Source organism: Leucoraja erinacea, chromosome 40 (genome assembly GCF_028641065.1).
Source record: "Leucoraja erinacea ecotype New England chromosome 40, Leri_hhj_1, whole genome shotgun sequence".
Taxonomy (NCBI): Eukaryota; Metazoa; Chordata; class Chondrichthyes; order Rajiformes; family Rajidae; genus Leucoraja; species Leucoraja erinaceus.
The window spans coordinates 6654228-6673194 of record NC_073416.1 but is presented as its reverse complement, the minus strand read 5'-3'; the positions used below and the strand labels follow the sequence as shown (position 1 = coordinate 6673194).

General features: G+C 42.1%; 2 protein-coding genes across 4 annotated transcripts in view; one reads left to right on the top strand and one right to left on the bottom strand.

The window, feature by feature from the left end:
• Positions 1–18967, top strand: part of zgc:113184 (uncharacterized protein LOC553745 homolog) — a 127727-nt gene that overhangs the window by 41200 nt on the left and 67560 nt on the right. The gene's annotated exons all lie outside the window — the stretch shown is intronic.
• Positions 1–18967, bottom strand: part of LOC129714648 (polypeptide N-acetylgalactosaminyltransferase 6-like) — a 58680-nt gene that overhangs the window by 5909 nt on the left and 33804 nt on the right. For all 3 annotated transcript variants that reach the window (XM_055664370.1, XM_055664371.1, XM_055664369.1), the window contains 5 exons: positions 16667–16901; positions 8707–8824; positions 2968–3168; positions 2339–2470; positions 1296–1397 (listed from right to left, as the gene is read on the bottom strand). In XM_055664370.1, coding sequence (XP_055520345.1) covers positions 1296–1397; positions 2339–2470; positions 2968–3168; positions 8707–8824; positions 16667–16901 — 788 coding nt within the window. The remainder of the gene's footprint in view (positions 1–1295; positions 1398–2338; positions 2471–2967; positions 3169–8706; positions 8825–16666; positions 16902–18967) is intronic.

Here is an 18967-nt window from a genome sequence, read left to right as displayed (position 1 = left end):
CTTCACCTCCTTGGCTTGAGCGTCTTTGCCAAATGTCTTAGTGACCGTAATGGTACACAGCACTCAACGTCAGACCACAGCTTCCTACAACTTGCATTCCACTACCTTGGCCATATGGTTAAGCATCTAGTTACTTTGTTAATTGTTGTGTTAAAATCTTGATCATCTCATCTACTAAAACCCCCAGATCTCCCAATGTCATTCATAGCTAACTCCAGACATTGTTGGAACACGAGCATCTTAACATTCCTGCCACATACAATGATAATCTGCCATTTGTTCATCTATTTACATGATCCTTGGGTTGCAACTTCAAATTCACCCACCCTCTCATACATTTGATATGGTCTGGAAAGTTGATTAGTTTGGCATGACAATTCAGTTAGTAGCACGTGATTTTCAAATTCACAGACGACACCACCATTGTGGGCCAGATATCAAATAATGATGAGACAGAGTACAGGAAGGAGATCAAGAACCTAGTGTCCTGGTGTCAAGACAACAACCTTTCTCTCAATTGTGAGCAAGACACAGGAAATAGTGATGGATTTCAGGAAGTGAAGCGGTACACATACCCCAGTTTGCATTGACGGTGCCGAAGTAAACTTCAAATTCCTCAGAGTCAATATCACCAACAACCTCTCCTGGACCACCTATATTAAAGTAATGACCAAGAAAGCACACCAACGTCTCTACTTCCTTAGAAGGCTTAGGAAGTTCTCACCAACTCACTAGCTTTTACAGATGCACCATAGGCAGCATTTTATCAGGATGCATCACAGTTTGGTTTGGGAACAGCTTCATCCAAGACCACAAGAAATTGCAGTGAATTGTGCACGCAGCCCAGACCATCACACAAACCAACTTCCCTTCTATTGACACCATTTACACCTCCCCCCTCTCCCGTCAGGCAAAAGGTATAGACGTGTGAAAACGCACACCTCCAGATTCAGAGACAGTTTCTTCCCAGCTGTTATCAGGCAACTGAACCATCCTACCACAACTAGAGAGCAGTGCTGAACTACTATCTGCCTCTTTGGTGACCCTTGGACTAGCATTGATCGGACTTTGCTGGCTTTACCTTGCACTAAACTTTATTCCCTTATCATGTATCTATACACTATAAATGGATTGATTGTAATCATGTCTTGTCTTTCTGCTGACTGCATAGCACGCAACAAAAGCTTTTCACTGTACACGTGACAATAAACTAAACTGAAACTGATCCCGACAAGGAACACGGACAGGCGCACTTTTAGAACTGCTTGCTTTTTCAAATGATCATTGCCTGGTACCTGATTGCCTCCCATTCCATGACATGGGTACATAATCAGAGGTTTTCCACCATGATTGTTTTCCCCAGCATCTAAGCAGCTTCCAGTTCCCTTGTTTTTAATCTGCAAAACATGCAGTAAAAGTTCAGCAATTCATCATTTTGATAATCCATGCGACAAAGCAAATTGTAAAATTGTTGAAAAGGTAGTGATTGCAAAACAATAATCTTGCTGATAACAAGATAAAAAACACCAATGCCAGATACAGGAGCAATGCGGATTGAAGTGACGAACCAAACACTTGCCTAATGGCTTCACGACTTCTGACAACAGCATTATTAATGACTCGATGCCTATGGACCTGCAGCATAAAACCACTCCAAATTTAACAAAGGATGGAGAATATAAAAACTATGCAGTCGGGACTCAACAAGTGGAGGCTGCTCTTCGGCCTTATGCTGGTTCTGCTTTTCAACATTACAAATGCACAAATTAAACTGGCATTTCTGTAGGGTTCATTACATGGAGAGATATACGACAGTGGCAATCTAAACTGGGAGTAGGGATTGAGTGTAAGACTACAGGACAGAAATCTGAAGACTAGGAGAAAAAGTGCCAAGGGAAATAATTCGGGAAGGTGGGATCTAAACAACATTGAGCAGAATTTATTCCATTTATACATTAAAAATAATTAAGGGATACAGATTTTTAATAAATCATAGTTAAAAACAATTTGCTGTTCTAGTTTAAAAGTATTGTTCTGGAAGCACTCAATAACTCTGGAGCTAAATGCTACTTGCCCAACCTTAGGAAGTTTGCTTTTAAAGTAGACTTTAAAATGCAAATGCAAAAAACCCCTCAAAGTTATGATCTAAAACAAATCAAAACTAGATCAAGATATTAAAACATTCACCCATTTCAAAACCTTGGTGCAATTTCAATGCCTGTTAAATCTGTTGTAAAACTATTAATTTAAATAAAAGGGAAAAATTGCAATTCAGAATCAATTAATTCATATTTTAAACAAACCAAAGCTTATTAATTTAATGCATCATTTAACTCACCGCTCCATAACGTATTGGAGAGAAATCTGGTATAAAGATTTCAGGATAAATGTTCTGCAGATACCAGGTAAAGTTCTTGCATTTTAATCGCTCTTTCAACTGAAACCTTTCTGAAAGATCGCCAAAACTTTTCTATAAATAGGGGAAAAAAAAAAAAATAGATGAATCCCAAATCCATCATGTACTATAAATTGGAAGAAAAATACACCTTTACACAGAAGCAAGTCAGTATTCCATTCAGTCACGATTATGAGTGTAGGAAACAACATATCTTAAAACATTAAATCCTAAATAGGTTTCCATGGGAGGCAAGCAGTTACAAAGCAGGAAATGTCACCACTATTAGTTCAGACAAAAGTGTCTTGTCATGCTCTTTTTTCTAACAGGCCGTGGGATCCTTCGCACCCACGTGATGTATATGCTTTCATTTCTTGTTGGAAAAACACCAGTTCCGATTGAACCGCCCTTTAATCCCTGTGCTCAAGATAGATTATAGTAACGGAGCAAAATCTGGGAGGCAAAGACCAGGGTCTGCTCTGAATAGAAATACCGTTAACCAGATATTGGAGACAAGAAGAGCAAAAATCCCTCCAGGATTTGAAGGAGTAAGTACCAACTGTGTCCCTCACCTCACGGGCCATTATTTCTGCCTGCTGGTTCCTCCTGTAAAACAGCTCCTTGTAGTGATCCATCCAGACCTCAGCCAGACGCACCTGGTTGCGGGCAATTACCTGCACACCTTTTGGGAAGCTGTGTGGGCTCTTGGTACGGAACACATGGCCCACCACTGAACAGGGAATGATCTCCAACTGCCCACCGCATTGCCAGACCTAAAGAAAAATTACACAACATGGCCGTTAGTCCATGGTGAACATCAAAAGTTAATAAAAGAGAGACACAGAATTTCCTTAATAATTCACATTTACCAATCAATTTCTATTAAATTTATTAAGAAAAATACTTAAATTTAGTAAGAAAAAAAACCCATTGGGAATATTATTGGTCAATTAAAAAGAGAATTCCAAATACTTGTGTCCTTTAAGAATATACAGAGGGAATGGACTATGAATGTCCGTCCGTCAGCTGGTTCCGTTCCTACCTTTCCAACAGATCCCACTTCATCTCTCTCCACAACCACACCTCTGCTACAGCCACAGTCACTCAATGCGTTCCCCAAGGCTCCGTACTCGACCCCCTCCTCTTCATCATCTACATCCTCCCCCTTGGTCAGATACTCCGCCAATTCAACCTGGACTTCCACTGTTACGCCGATGACACCCAGATCTACCTCGGCACCAAAATCCCCCCCACAACCCCCCCCCCCCCCCCCCCCTTTCCCATATCAACTCCTGTTTGTCAGCTATAAAAACCTGGATGCAACATAATTTCCTCAAACTCAACAGCGATAAAACAGAATTCCAACTCATAGGCTCCAAATCCACACTCAGCAAAATCAATAACCCCACTCTCACCATCGACGGCACCAATGTCTCCCCATCTCCCCAGGCCCACAACCTTGGCGTGATCTTTGATTCCACCCTCTCCCTTGAGCCTCACATCCGCCATGTCATTAAAACCTCCTTCTTTCACCTCCGCAACATCACCAAACTCAGACCCTCTCTCACACCTCCCGCTGCTGAAAGACTCATCCATGCCTTCATCTCCTCCCGACTGGACTACTGCAACTCACTTCTCCTTGGCATCAGCTCCACCTACATCAACCGACTCCAACTGGTCCAGAACGCAGCCGCCCGACTCATCGCCCACACCAAATCCTGGCATCACATCACTGCAGTCCTCAAACAACTTCACTGGCTTCCCATCTCCCACCGGATCACCTACAAAATCCTGGTCCTCACCTACAAAGCCCCCCACCATCTGCCCCCCCCCCCCCATATCTCACTGACCTCCTCTCCCCCTACCAACCCTCACGGTCCCTCAGATCCACATCAGCCGGTCTCCTCTCCATCCACAAGTACAACCTCCGCAGTTTTGGGGACAGAGCCTTCTCCAGGGCAGCTCCCAGGCTCTGGAACTCCCACCCCCAACTGATCCGCAATTCCGTGTCCCTCACCATCTTCCAGTCCCGCCTCAAGACCCATCTCTTCACCTCTGCCTATCCTTAGCCCCACGTCCCCCTCCCTTTTCATCTGTGCATTAATTGCCTCATATTGTGTTTTGAATTGTATTCTGTCTTTAATTTGTGTGCTAGTCATGTCTCTACTATTTATTTCATTCCCCTTACATGTTTTTCCTCTACTTGCTCAATTTTTGTAAGGTGTCCTTGAGACTCTTGAAAGGCGCCCATAAATAAAATTTATTATTATTATTATTATTATTCTGAAGGGTTACCAATTCAGGCATTTTTGAGGCGTGGAACTGAACAGGTACTTGTACAGATTGTTACATCAATGCGCTGCGACGACTTACTTCATTTTATTCACAGTTAGATTCAGCCAATGTTGCACACTTTACTCGTTTCCAATTGCACTGTCCTTTTTCAGCCACCTTTCCCACCCTGACCCCACCACCTACAATGTCAGCCTGTACACCAAATTTAGCTTAAAGGCAGAAAATCTCCATCTCCAACATCCCTACTGAACAGAATGACGACTCCAACCGTAATTGATTTTAGCCTTGTACTGCCCCAACTTCATCTTAATCCACAAGGGATGATCTATAAAGCTAGAAGACATTTGCCATCCAGACAAAATGATTGTTTCTCTCCAGCATCCCCCATCCCCTCAAACAAACGTATCAGCTGGCTTCTTAAAATGACTTATAACCTCCAAATATCCCAGTGTTTTGCCGCAACAAGTAATTTTAAGCATAACCACCATTGTAAAGCAGGAAACATGCAGCCAACATGCACACAGCAAGATCCCACAATCATAACCACCTGACAATATTTCCAGTGATGTTGGTTTGTGAGATAAATATTGGCTTTGACAAGGGTGTCCATTCCTGCTCTTCTAGCAAGAGCTGTGGGATCCTTCACGTCCACTTGATTTAAGTCCCATTTGAAAGACGCCAGGTTTGATTGGACAGTATTCTCTGGGTACTGCACCAAAGCGTCAATCCACACCGTCGGTTCCCAAGATCATCAACCAGAATTGTCAGCTTTGTTTTCCTTGCCACTAATGCTATCTGACATGCTAACATTGACAACATTTCGTTTTTAATCTCCTGAAGGTGTGCGTGGAATGTCCTGAAAGGTTTCATCTTTGCGCATTTTACCCTCCAACCCATCAACATCCAATATCATTAAAAAAAACCTGAAGTATAACTGTGCAGTTGAATTGAATGACAAAATGAGCGACTGTCTATACTATTGCGCCACCTTCTGGTTGATCGTGCCGCATCTTCACAATATTTAGACCCTGACGTGTATGTAGTTTGTATGTAGGAAGGCACTGCTGATGCTGGTTTACACCAAAAATAGACACATGCAGTTTGAGGTATTTTGAAGTCCTGCTACCAAAAATTAGTTTTCAACTATAATAATGTAAAACGTATGAGTGTTGACATAGCAAAAGCACATCACATATTCAAAGGAAGCCTCCAAAAACCATTTATTTCACAAATTAAGCCTATCGAAGCGATGGTACTTGAAACATGGACATTCAACTTTCTCAACCTCCAGGGAAAGATCTCTCTATTCCTCCATCATAATCCTAATACACCTGAATGCAAGGAATTGGATCGTTAATTCAAAAAGGTATTTGTGTATTTCTCCTCCAAACACAACATACTGTTAATATACTGCGGAGGGCACGGGGAACAATGGAGGAAGAGACTGACTTTGGTGACTTCCCACACAGTGGGAAACTCTGATTCTGCTGTGTGGGGATGTTTTATGTCAAACTCTATAGTGTGTTGTGTCCCTTATTTTTATTGTATGGCTGTATGGGAATTTCATTTCACTGTGCCATCTGGCACATGTGATGAATAAATGTATCTTGCATCTTGTATTAGGTGGCATAAATGTGATGGGCACAAGGGCATATGATGTACTTACTTACATTTCTCCTTCATAGATCTCCCAAAATAGAACAGCCAAGCCATTTAAATACTGCCCCTTATCATTCCCCAGTAGAGGCAGCACACATTGAGCTCACAATAATGAACAGCAAACATTGCCCAGAAATGGAGTTCAGGGCTGTTCTCACTCCGTTTACATGCAAGACTTAAAGATGGACCATTTGTGGATGATGGAGGGTTTAAAACTGAAATGTTTCAAAAACAGTACAGGATAAAATGATGAAGCAACAGCTAGAACCAAGTTATGAAAGTGTAGTTCACCCAGAAAGTGTCAAACAGGGGTAATTACGATTTCTATTGTGTTTATGTCATGCCATCAACATAGAAAATAATTCCAAAGGCACCTCTAAGGACAGTAGTGAGACAGATAGTCACAGCGAGGAAGGCAAACCAATTGGTCAAAGAGATTGCTTCCAGCCAGTTTCAAAGTTTGTGGAGTGAAAGCAGAGGAGAAATGGAAAAATGCAAAAGAGGAATGAAGAATTGGGGTTGTGGCCATGCGGTTGGCGCATAACAAAGATCTAATTAGATTATTCAGTATTGTTATCAAGCCAGCATTAGCAAATCTACCTGGTTAACGTCCATGTGACTTTAAAAGAACAGATATGAATTAATAACAATTACATTTTCTGCGACATGTCTTTTGAAAGAAAGGGACTTGCATTTATGTAGCATCTTTCATGATCTCAATAGATTTCAAAACACATCACAGCCTGTGATGCAATTTTGAAATATAGTTAACGCTGTAATGGAGGCAAAGAACAGTCAATTTGCGCAGAGCATGCTCCTAAAGTTATGTAAATGATCAGATTTTAGTGATCAGTTATAGATATTGGGCAAGAGATATTTGTTGGCTGGGATACTGGACGTGCTAGTTATCTTTGAAAAGTGTTCTGGGATTATTTATGCCTCCTTGAGAGGTTCAACATTTCAACTGAAAGGCAGCACCTCCGGCAGTGCATTAACCTCAGTTTGGCACGGGACTAGATTAAGAGTTCAAGCCCACAACCATCTGACTCCAATAAGGCGGGAGCAGATACTGAGCAGAACCCGACACCAGTCAATCTTTGTCTCTATTTTTTCTGCATTCACTATGGATGATGAAATCATGGCAACTACCCCACTTGAACTCCAAATATATTCAAGGCTGCATTAGAAATGAACCTTTTGTAAAAAGCAGTAAAAGTCAATGCCAGTTTTGTCCACATTTTCCAGTGCCAATTGCAGCCCAAGAATGGCAGGAATTGTCATTATAACATGACTCTCACTTCAAGAGAGCATTGTAACATAGCCATTTTTACTTTTTTGAATTCATAAAGAATATGGTTACCAATCTGGGTGTACAACCGATTACAGGGCGATCATGTCACTTTAATAATAAACGCAATTTAATTAGAAAATTCACATACACGCCAACCGTTCTCCAAAGGGCAGCTTGTAGTTCCCAGGAACCTTTGGGACAGCCACAACTACTTTACAGGAGCAATTCATAACAGCAAGTATTTATGGGATATTCATTCATAAAAGTTTAGGAGCCATTGATAACAGAGAATAGACTTCTTCTCAATTTTGAAAAATCATCTTTTGAGAAGGACTTTGGCGATGGGTATGACGGCTATCTATAAGCCGACTTTGAGTTTAGCATCTGGACGCTAATCCAACCTATTTGATCAAAAAAAATTCAAGGAGCCATAAACAAAACAGAGTTTGGGCTTCCTCTAGTATTTAAACACTAGTCTGTCTGTAATTCAGTTGATACCAATAGGCCAACAGGAAATCAATTTCCACCAAATGCTCAAATGGCAACGATCGACATTAATTTGTAATTATCATTTACCAGTGCATTAGAAATGTTTTTCTCAAATACAAAAAGATCCAAAATATTAGACAAGACAAAAACCCAAAGTTCTTGCCCTGAAGGCACACATTTGTCATGGGGTACCTTTGTGAGTGCCCTTTGGGACTGGCATCTCATCAATTCTTCATCTTGACCTTGGGCTTTACATGTGGAGGGTATGGAGCCTGATCTTGGTCTTGCCAAATAATCAGACACTTGATCAGAAAGGGAAAACACTGAAAGATTTGTTTTGCCCTCATTGGCCCGGCAGAACTGAGACCAAGTGATTTGTTCAGCTGGTGCCGTGATGATGTGATGATGATGATGATGAAAGGTGAAGGTGAAGATGATGATTGAATACAGTCCTGGGCAGTTTCTCATGGAAAATAGGCTGTGCCTTTGCATTTTAGACCACAACATCACATTCAAATTTAAAATCCAACACACACAACCAAGGTGCACCATTATAAATGTAAGCATTTGCATTTACCCTGAATGACATTTCCACATTCTCTCCTCCCCATATCTCCATCTGGTTGTCGTATGTTCCAATCAGTTCAAAGTAAGCTTTGGAGATCGCAAAGAGGCCACCAGCAAACGTGGGAGTCCTGAAAACAAACTAAAGATCAAATCTGTTGGCTGCAGAGATTGCATAGTTTTATTTTGTACCTGATTGAAGCTCACCCAAACGCTCACTGTAACTCCTATTTAAATAGAAATTACCCGCAACATTCACACTATTTTAAAAACAGCTGATAAATTTTACTTCACATGGAAGTAGATTCAACACATCCATTCACAAAAATCGGGTGACCCTCTCAGCCTTAAAATGTATGGAATTCTTGAGACCATTTATTCTCAGGATAGAAAATGTAGTTGGATGAAACTACAAAATGTAGCCTTGGATGAAAATGTAGTTGGGTTGGTTAATAAGTTTGCAGAAGACACTAAAATGTATGAAGGTGTGGACCATAAAGGCAGCTGTGAAAGGATACAGCAGGATATAGATTAGTTACAGATATGGGCAGGGAAACGGCAAATGGAGTTGAATCCAGGCAAGTGTAAGATGCTGCACTGTGGGAGGTCAAACGCAAGGATAAATTATCCAGTTAATGGCAGGATCCTCAACAGCGTCGATGTACAGAGGGATCTTGGAGTTAAAGTCCATAGCTCCCTGAAAGTAGAAATGGTCAGGAAGGCAAATGGTATGCTTGCGTTCATCGGTCAAGGCACGGAATATAAACATCGAGAAGTCGTTGCAGCTTTATAAAACTTTGGTTGGGCTGCATTTGGAGTGTTTTATGCGGTTTTGGTCTCATTACACGACGGAGAGGGTGTAGAAGAGGTTTATCAAGATGCAGCCTGGATTAGAGGGAACAGGCTGTGAGGAGACATTGGACAAACGTGGATTGTTTTCCCCAGAGCAGAGGCAGCACCTGATAGAAACTTATAAAATGATGAGAGGCATATCTAAGGAAGACAGTCAGAACTCCCCCCCCCATGGTGGAAATGTCAAATATTTGAGGGCATACCTTAAACGTGAGGTGGGGGAGAAACTTTAAAGGATATGTGCAGTGGTTGCCTTAGATAGGCACATGAATATGCAGGTAGTGGAGAGATATAGTTCACACGTAGGCAGAAGGAATTTGTTGAACTAGGCCTCCTATTTGGTGGTAGACAAAAGTGCTGGAGAAACTCAGCGGGTGAGGCAGCATCTATGGAGCGAAGGAAATGGGCAACGTTTCGGGCCGAAACCTTTCTTCAGACGGAGGTCCTGTTTGGCACAAACTTGGTGGGCCAAAGGGCTTGTTCTTGTGCTGTACTGTTCTATGTTCTAAGTAATACCAAAGAGCCACATTGATTGCCTATACCTGGTTGCTCAAAGATGGCATTGTGGCAGACGCTTGAACTTATGGTGTGCCCACAATTCATATTGTGCTATTCTTGATATTGCAAGTGATGTAATACATTTTTTTTACAAGGTTAATTCCCGGGATGGCGGGACTGGCTGAGAGAATGAAGTGGCTGGGCTTGTACACTCTGGAATTTAGAAGGATGAGAGGGGATCTTATTGAAACATAAGATTAAGGGTTTGGACACGCTAGAGGCAGGAAACACGTTCCCGATGTTGGGGGAGTCCAGAAACGGGCTACAGTTTAAGAATAAGGGGCAAGCCATTTAGAACAGAGATGAGGAAACATTTTTTCACACAAAGAGTTATGAGTCTGTGGAATTCTCTGCCTCAGAGGGCAGTGGAGGCCAGTTTTCTGGACACTTTCAAGAGAGAGAGCTAGATAAATAGGGCTCTTAAAGATAGCGGAGTCAGGGGATATGGGGAGAAGGCAGGAACAGGGTACTGATTGGGGATGATCAGCCATGATCACATTGAATGGCGGTGCTGGCTCGATGGCCGAATGGCCTACTCCTGCAGCTAATGTCTATTTTGCAGCTGTTAGCGATGCCATTGACTTTTCAAATTTAGCCACACGATGCCAGTTGTGAACTGTTTTTAAATATAATCCCAGGATCCACTATCACAAGTGGCATGAAGTTAAGGTGGGCACATTTCCAGGAGTCTACACATCCTGCCATGTCTAAATAAGTAGTGTGGCGTCAACAAAAAGGCAAGTGGCAACTTAATGCTTTCCAAAATCCAATTCCTGAAGCAGCATATGGATTTATACAGGGAATGCCATTTGCTCAGGTGTCCTTCGATGGTCATGACCAGAGCAAGGAGTCAGACTGTGCAGCAGTCACTTGGATAGAAATAGTGGGGAAAACTGTATGGGATTTCTGAACACAAAAACAAAAGCCTCCACTTTTGACAGAAACAACTGATGAGAACATTATCATCTCAAGACAGCCTCCACTCAACTCCACAGCAGTCTCCTGAAACTGGTGATGCTGCGTTGAAACCCCAGGTAAAAATCCCTTTGCATTTGAAAAGGACTATTGATTGTCCTTTATATGAAACTAGAGAGAAACTGCTTTCAGTCACAACAGGGCACGCTTTGTGAAAACATTCAGCTTTCCCGTTTCCTCTGTTGGGTTTGGTTACACGTGGGCCTCAATGTTTCTAAAGGATACGATCATGAAAATAATGATATTCATCCTGTATCAGTGCTTCAGTTAACCTGAATCAGGGCAACCTCTACCCTTTACATTTATCCAAATATAACCTCTACCCTTTACATTTATCCAAATATAACTGCTTTGACTGTAATTCTAACAAGCTGCTTACCGGCTTTCTCACCTGTTCCAGATTTATTGCATGATCAGAGACCAGCATAAATGCATTTATATAAAAAGCAACATCTCAACAAAAATAAACCCAGCTGATCTGGGCTCGTTTTTTCAAAAAGTGGTATTTGGTTTCCAGAGTACCCTGTTCCAGTTTGCATGCATTGTCATCAATGGTCAGGTATAAATCAGTGGTCCCTCTTATCACCCTTAACTGTAGATTTCTTCACCCATTACTGCATCATCCAGGTATTCCCAAACCATGCCCTGGAGAAAGGCTGCCTATTAGCATCCATAGAGTTCATTTCAGAGTTGGTTTCTCAAAGCTTCACAGAGGATTCAGCCCAGTGTTTGATTCAGACAGTTGTGTATTGGCACATAGATATGCTGATCATCACTGAGGGGATCAAAATATTATCCAAATCACACGACCCATCAAAACAACCCTAAAATGGAAAAATGCAGGACCAATGTTTGATATCACCTGTACATTTGGTAAATCACACATGAACCACTGGGCTAACTGTTCAATTTCAAAATTGGCCTCCTGACACTTGCATGTGAGACTTGACATTCAAAAAGTCATATTTTATAGTCATTCACGAGCTGCTGTAACCAGCAGACAAGAACTCACACAGAACTGACTGCAGTCAAGAAAAAAAAACTTTTGGCGTCATGTTATTGTAGTGAAAGCAATATAGACCTGGATTTGCTGCATTTTGGCCGTTCACTGCATTATTGGGCTTTGCGCTCTTGGATCATGTGACGCTGTATTTGCGCTGTAATTTGCTGGGATTTCGACCCATTTACAGTGTGATCAGGTCGATAATGAATCAGGGATGGCAAGCACGCTGCAGACAGTAGCATAATCTTCACAGCAACTACATAACACCATTGGAAGTAGAAACACCCAAATTCAAACTGAGGTGCAGCATATAAAGTCGCGCGAGCTGCAACTTCTTACAATCGACTCAAAAGGTTTTCTCCCCTAAAAAACGTTATCAAAGGCTGAAAACTCTTTGCAGTAATCTTTACTGCCTATTCCCACTGAACGATTGTATGATCAATCCATCTTGTCCCTCCACTAATGAACAAATTGTGCATGATGAAAAATGAAAGAAGAGTTGCAAGCACTTCTCCCACCAAGTTAAGATCCAGGACCCTCAATTGGGCACTGCAGATTTAGTGTTGACAAAAAAAGGTGTCAAGGTGTCACACGTATACTACATAGATGATCAAATCAAAATCAAATCGAATGGTCTATCAAAACAATCTTTAAAGAGGCAAGGAGACATATTTTTGATAGTTAGTGTCACCGATTTGAGAGGGGGAGAGGGGGAGAGGGGGGGGGGAGAGGGGGGGAAGGGGGAGAGAGGGGGGAGGGAGAGGGGAGAGGGGGAGAGGGGGAGAGGGGGGGGGGGGGGCGAGGGGGAGAGGGGGAGGGGGGGGAGGGGGGAGGGGGGAGAGGGGGGGAGAGGGAATCTGACAATCCATTATCCCACCAATAAATAGACACAAAGTGGTATGGAAACTCAGCAGCTCGGGCAACAACTCTGGAGAACATGGGTAGGCCATGTTTTGGGTGCATCTACATTATCCCACCAACTTAGCTTTCATCTTCCCACCTATTCTATTGAAAGATTGGTATTCCTCCTCAAAGACCACGCACTCTCCTTATTTCAAGACTGGTGACTAAGATGGTCTTGAACAGGCCAATATTCTACTCACACTTCCTGTTCAAAAACTATTCTCTGTATTAGTGCCTTTGGTTCTAATATTCATTTGGAATCAAGTTAAAAGTCAACTATTATGGGAAGACATCCTCTTTGGATTACATACAATTATAATAAAGACAGTTGTCTCATAACCAAAGAGGAAGAATAGGTTATTGAGAAAAATGTATAATTAAAAATATTTAATACAAATAAAAAGATGGTCCCGGGGTGCAATTTCACCCTAGCAACATCACAGCTACACTTCATTGGTACAGTAATGATACTGATAATTATAGCCTGTTAAATATGGGTGGGAACAAGTGTCAATACTCCAAACATTTATTTAAAATCCACAGAGGTTAGGAGTCAAGCAGGCTTCAACCACAGACCCACAGCAGAGGTCACATTTTGTGGTTATCCCAGCGACCGTTTTAAAGTGCAAATAGTGTAGATTCCATATAATGCAGTGCAAGACATTCGGTATATTTATGGACTTTTCCTCTTCCTTGACATTCATTAGTCCCCCCACACCCTTCTGCTCATTGGCATTGGTCTCTTCCTGAACTATAGTTCAATGTTACTTTGTGTCACGCTACCCAACCTCATTCACAAAACCTTGCCAAAATAGCCGTGCTTCATGCACAACTGTTTTAAAGAAAAAGTTAAAAAAGACCTCGCCCTTGTTGGTCAGGGAAGTGGAACTTATGCCAAAGGATGAAATAACAGAGCATTGACTCCACTAAGCTAACCAATAAAGTGTGGCTTCCTGTGCATGTGAAGCCTTCTCACATGTATGTTGATATACGAGCGTGCCTGTTCTGACTGAGAGAATCAGTGCTGCCCTATTGGTAGCAGAGTGTTCTCTCACCTCTGGATTCTTCAGTCACTGATCACACTGGTGGGATTTTGTTCTACAATTTGACTATATTGGCCGGGTAGGTTCTATTGCCCAAAGGACAACTTGGGGTTGGCCATTAGAAATTAACTAAAAGATAATGGTGTGCATCGGAGTCAGTCTCATGGACAATCTGGATCCCTTGCAATCTGTGTACAGGAAAAATAGGTCAAATGGAAGACACCATCTCCCTTGCACTGCATTCAGCTCTGCATCACCTTGATTACAAGATCATTTATGTTAGGATGTTGTTCATTGACTGCAGCTCAGCCTTCAATACTCAATAAGCCAATCTGCAAACTTCTGGACCTATACCTTGGATCATCATCTGCAGTTGGCTTCTGGACTTCATGAGCAGCAGTCCCAAATCAGTTAGATTTGGTCACAACATTTCAATAGACAATAGGTGCAGGAGTAGGCCATTCGGCCCTTCGAGCCAACACCGCCATTCAATGTGATCATGGCTGATCATCCCCAATCAGTACCCCGTTCCTGCCTTCTCCCCATTTCCCCTGACTCCGCTATTTTTAAGAGCCCTATCTAGCTCTCTTGAAAGTATCCAGAGAACCTGCCTCCAGAGAATTCCACAGACTCCACAGAACTCCAGAGGCAGAGAATTCCAGACTCACCACTCTCTGTGAGGAAAAGTGTTTCCTCGTCTCCGTTCTAAATGGCTTCCTCCTTATTCTTTCCTCTACTGTGACCCTCAACGCTGGTGCTCCCTCAGTGTTGCACACTCAGTTCCCTGCTCTTTATTTTCTTTGGCATCTGAGAAGTTTCATCAAATTCATAAGGATTCTCTACGATTTCTACAGATGCACTATAGAAAGTATTCTAACGGGATGTATCTCAGCCCAATGTGGCAACTACTTTCCTCTGGATGGCCTCAACCTGCAGATTGTGGAGTCCATCACAGGCTAGCCACTTCCTTCCGTCCAGTCTATCTTCACAGTGCATTGCGCAGGAAGGCTGGAAGTATCATCAAGGATACCGGTGCCAGTGTGGGCAAGTTGGGCCAAAGTGCCTGTTTCCACACTGTATCACTCTATGACTATGATATCCGTCACCCTGGCCATTCCTTTTTTTTCTTTTAGCTTCTGGGAGAAGATACAATTGTTTGCAAGGCCAGACATCCAAGGTCAGAACAGCTTCTTCCCCACAGCTCAGACTCCTGAACCAATCATGTATAGGAAGGAACTGCAGATGCTGGTTTAAACCGAAGACAGATACAAAATGCTGGAGTAACTCAGAGAGACAGGAAGCATCTCTGGATAGAAGGAATGTATAGGACAATGGGTGACGTTTCGGGTCGAGACCCTTCTTCAGACTGAACAATCAGCCTGTCCCACTGAGTTACTCCAGCATTTTGTGTCCATCTCCTGAACCAATCATCTCTTTCACACCCCCTTCCCAGAAGTGCTGCCACATACTCTCGAGTGCTCCACTTTTCTTGCACTACTTCACATTGCACAACAATCCTTGCACCATTCTGCTGTTTTGTGCTCGTCATTGTAATTACTGTTGAATTTATCATTACCATGTGCACCATTTGCTGCATGCAAATAAGGAATTTCATTGCCCCCTGGTGTATAGGACAATAAAATTAATTTGAAACAGGGCTGAACGAGCGAGGACATAAATAAGCTGGCAGAATGGACAGCCAAGTGCTAGATGACATTTCATGCAGAAAAGTGAAGCTATACATTTTAGTTTTTTTTTTTAGAGTTACAACATGGAAACAGACCCTTCAGTCCAACGAGTCCATGTTCTATCGATCGCCTGTTCACATTAGTTTTACATTACTCCACTTTCGCATCCACTCCCTGCTCACTAGAAACTATTTTACAGAGGCCAATTAACCTACAAAGCCACACATTTTAACAGAAAGAATAAAGGAGAGATATATAGGTTAAATGACAGTTGTGAACAGAGAGTCCGATAATATGTTCAATAATTCTGAGAATATTTAGCAATGCCTGGGGATACTGGATTTCCTAAATAATGACTACAAAAGCAGGAAAATGATCTTGAACCTTTATTACATCACAACTGGAGTTCTATGGTCACATTATAGGAAGGCGGTGAAGAGCCTAAAGGTAGTACAGAAAAGATTTACGGAATGCAGCTATTAGGTTAGACTGGAAACGTCACTGTTGTGCTTGTCAGACCAAAGGAGGTTCAGATGAGATTTGATAAAAGGCGTCAAGATCATGGTTGGCTTGGATATTATGTTATGTTAGAAGCAAATTATTCTCGTTCACAAAGACTGCGGGGGATGCAAGAATGTTTCTACTGATGAATGGTTATGAATTGGACCAGTTGCCTTAAAATTATGATGGGAACAGAGCAAATCAGTACTTTCAACAAAAAAGATAGACATTTGAGAAAAATGCTTTACAGGGCTATGCAAAGGGGCAGAGGAATGAGTTAAGAACAGGTTGTTCTTCAAGGAGCCAGCATACACTCAATGGGCCAAATGATTTACTTCTGTGCTTTAACATTTCTGCAGGTTTTTAATTCTTGGGTGTACCATCCTATTGTTCACTTAAGATATTGAATATAAAAATTCAATATTATCACCAAATACACAAGGCACTCACTTGATAGGATATGTTTCATCTTTTCTTCTCTTTATTTCATGAGATGGAAGAGCCTCCCAGCCAAATGACAGACTCCAGTCAAAGTTGCCCCGGTTGTGATGTCTTTCATACTGGACTGGTTTGGATACCTCAAAAGTATTGAGATCAATGGTAGTGATGTCAGGGCTCACCACAGCAGTGTAGTTTTCAGCTATTCTTCCCAGCAAAGGTTCCAACCATCCACTAAAGCACTCACCTAAATATTTGAGAGATTAGAAAACAGCAATTTTAGATAAAACGATTTTGATCCCTGACAAATTGATTTTCCTGCTCCCAATCTTTTTTCTCCACAGCCAGAAAACAACATTATTTGAACGCTGCATGCCAAACCCTGGACAGTAAATCAAACAAGTCTATGATGAAGGGTTTTGTTCCAAAACATGAACTCTGTTTCTCCCTCCGCAGATGCTGTCGAACCTACAAAATATTGCCAGCATTTTCATTTTTGTTTCAGATTTGTCCATCTAGTCTATCTTGCAGGTTTTATTACCGACAGAAACTATTTGCTCTGTAACCCCAATCAACTGCTTTCCCACCATAGTCTCACTTCCTGAGCAAGTTCCTTGATACAGCTTAATAATTTCTGCCCTCGCAGATAGCTAGTTCCTCATTTTCTCCCTCACTTCAGCAACCAACCTCGGTTAACCCATACATGTCCCGGTCCTGATTTTGGTTTCTTTGCAGCTCTTTGACATTGCTGAATATGTCGAGAGTTGAATGAAGAATGACTGGTTGATGGCAATCTTATTTTACCAATAAACCACACCAGCAGCAGTGACCTAGATTTGAGACTAGAATAGTTTTCTGGCTCAAAACACTTCCTATTGAAAGTGAAATGGATTAACGGCCATTTAAAATAGCTCCGATGCCTGTGACGTCAAAGCACACGAAACAATTTCAGCAATTCTACATTGATAAAGTAACAAGTATCTGTTTCCAATTCATTTCGGGGCAAAATGGGTGTGCTATGCTGCCCAAGTTCCCTACCTTTTATTCCCAAACTGTGCTGCTGTTAAAAGTGTGGGATACAATTATCCCAAATTACATGAGCGGGGGGGGGGGGAGGGGGGAAACAAATTGCCCCCATCAGAGTTGGCCTGCAGATCCAGAGCACAACCAGGATCAGCCAATACACACCAAATGTCACCACATAGATTGAATGGGCCTCGGTCACATGAGACGACGGGCCACCTGGGTGAAGTAATGAAGGGCAGCGAGCTAGAACAGATCTGTACATTACTATAACTCTAAGTTCAGAGAAAGGGAGAAGATTTGAGCGACAATAGACACAAAAAGCTGAAGTAACTCAGCGGGACAGGCAGCATCTCTGGAGATGTGAAGGTGACGTCTCGTGTCGAGAATGTAAATATGTTGGAAGTACCATAAACGTCACCCATTCCTTCTCTCCCCACTGAGTTATTCCAGCTTTTTGTGTCTATCTTCAGTTTAAACCAGCATCTGCAGTTCCTTCCTACACAGATTCAGCGGCAAAGTCCGATACTGAATTTATGGAACCAAATGCAGTCGCAGGAAGGACATTCCTCAAATCCAGGGCCCTTAGCCTATATAGAGACTCCACCTTGAACTTGCTGCTTCTCACACCTCAAATCTTTACCTTTGCTTCTTTCTTTTGCTAGATTTTGCAACCCAAGTACACAGACTCACCAGCAATTAATTTTTCCCTTGTAACCTTCACAATCTTAGAGGTATCCTGCAACTGCACCTGGCACAGTACCTTCAGTTAATATTTTAAGTTTATGTACTGGAAATAAAGGCAGGATAGCAGCTCCCCATTTATTATCGGCTGTTGCACCTACCAGTTGGCACCCACTGATCTATGTCAAAGGTTATTCACTTCACTTTTACACACAACTGGTAACAAACAGCTGGTAGAAGTCCTTAGGATAGCATCTTCCTATCAACTGCTCACTCAGGATCATATATGTTCTAATCAAGTTCCCACTTACTATTCTCAACTCCAGCAGATACAAACCCACCCTATTCAACATTTATTGGCAAATCAACCCCCTCCTCATTCCAGATACCCGTTTAATAAACTTTCTCTGAATTATTTCCAACATATCTACATTCTTCATTGAAGATAGATACAAAATGCTGGAGTAACTCAGCGGGATAGACAGCATCTCTGGAGTGAAGGAATGGGTGACGTTTTGGGTTGAGACCCTTCTTCAGAGACCAACGCTGTACACAATATTCCAGATATGCCTCACCAATGTCTTGTATAACTGAAGCACAACCTCC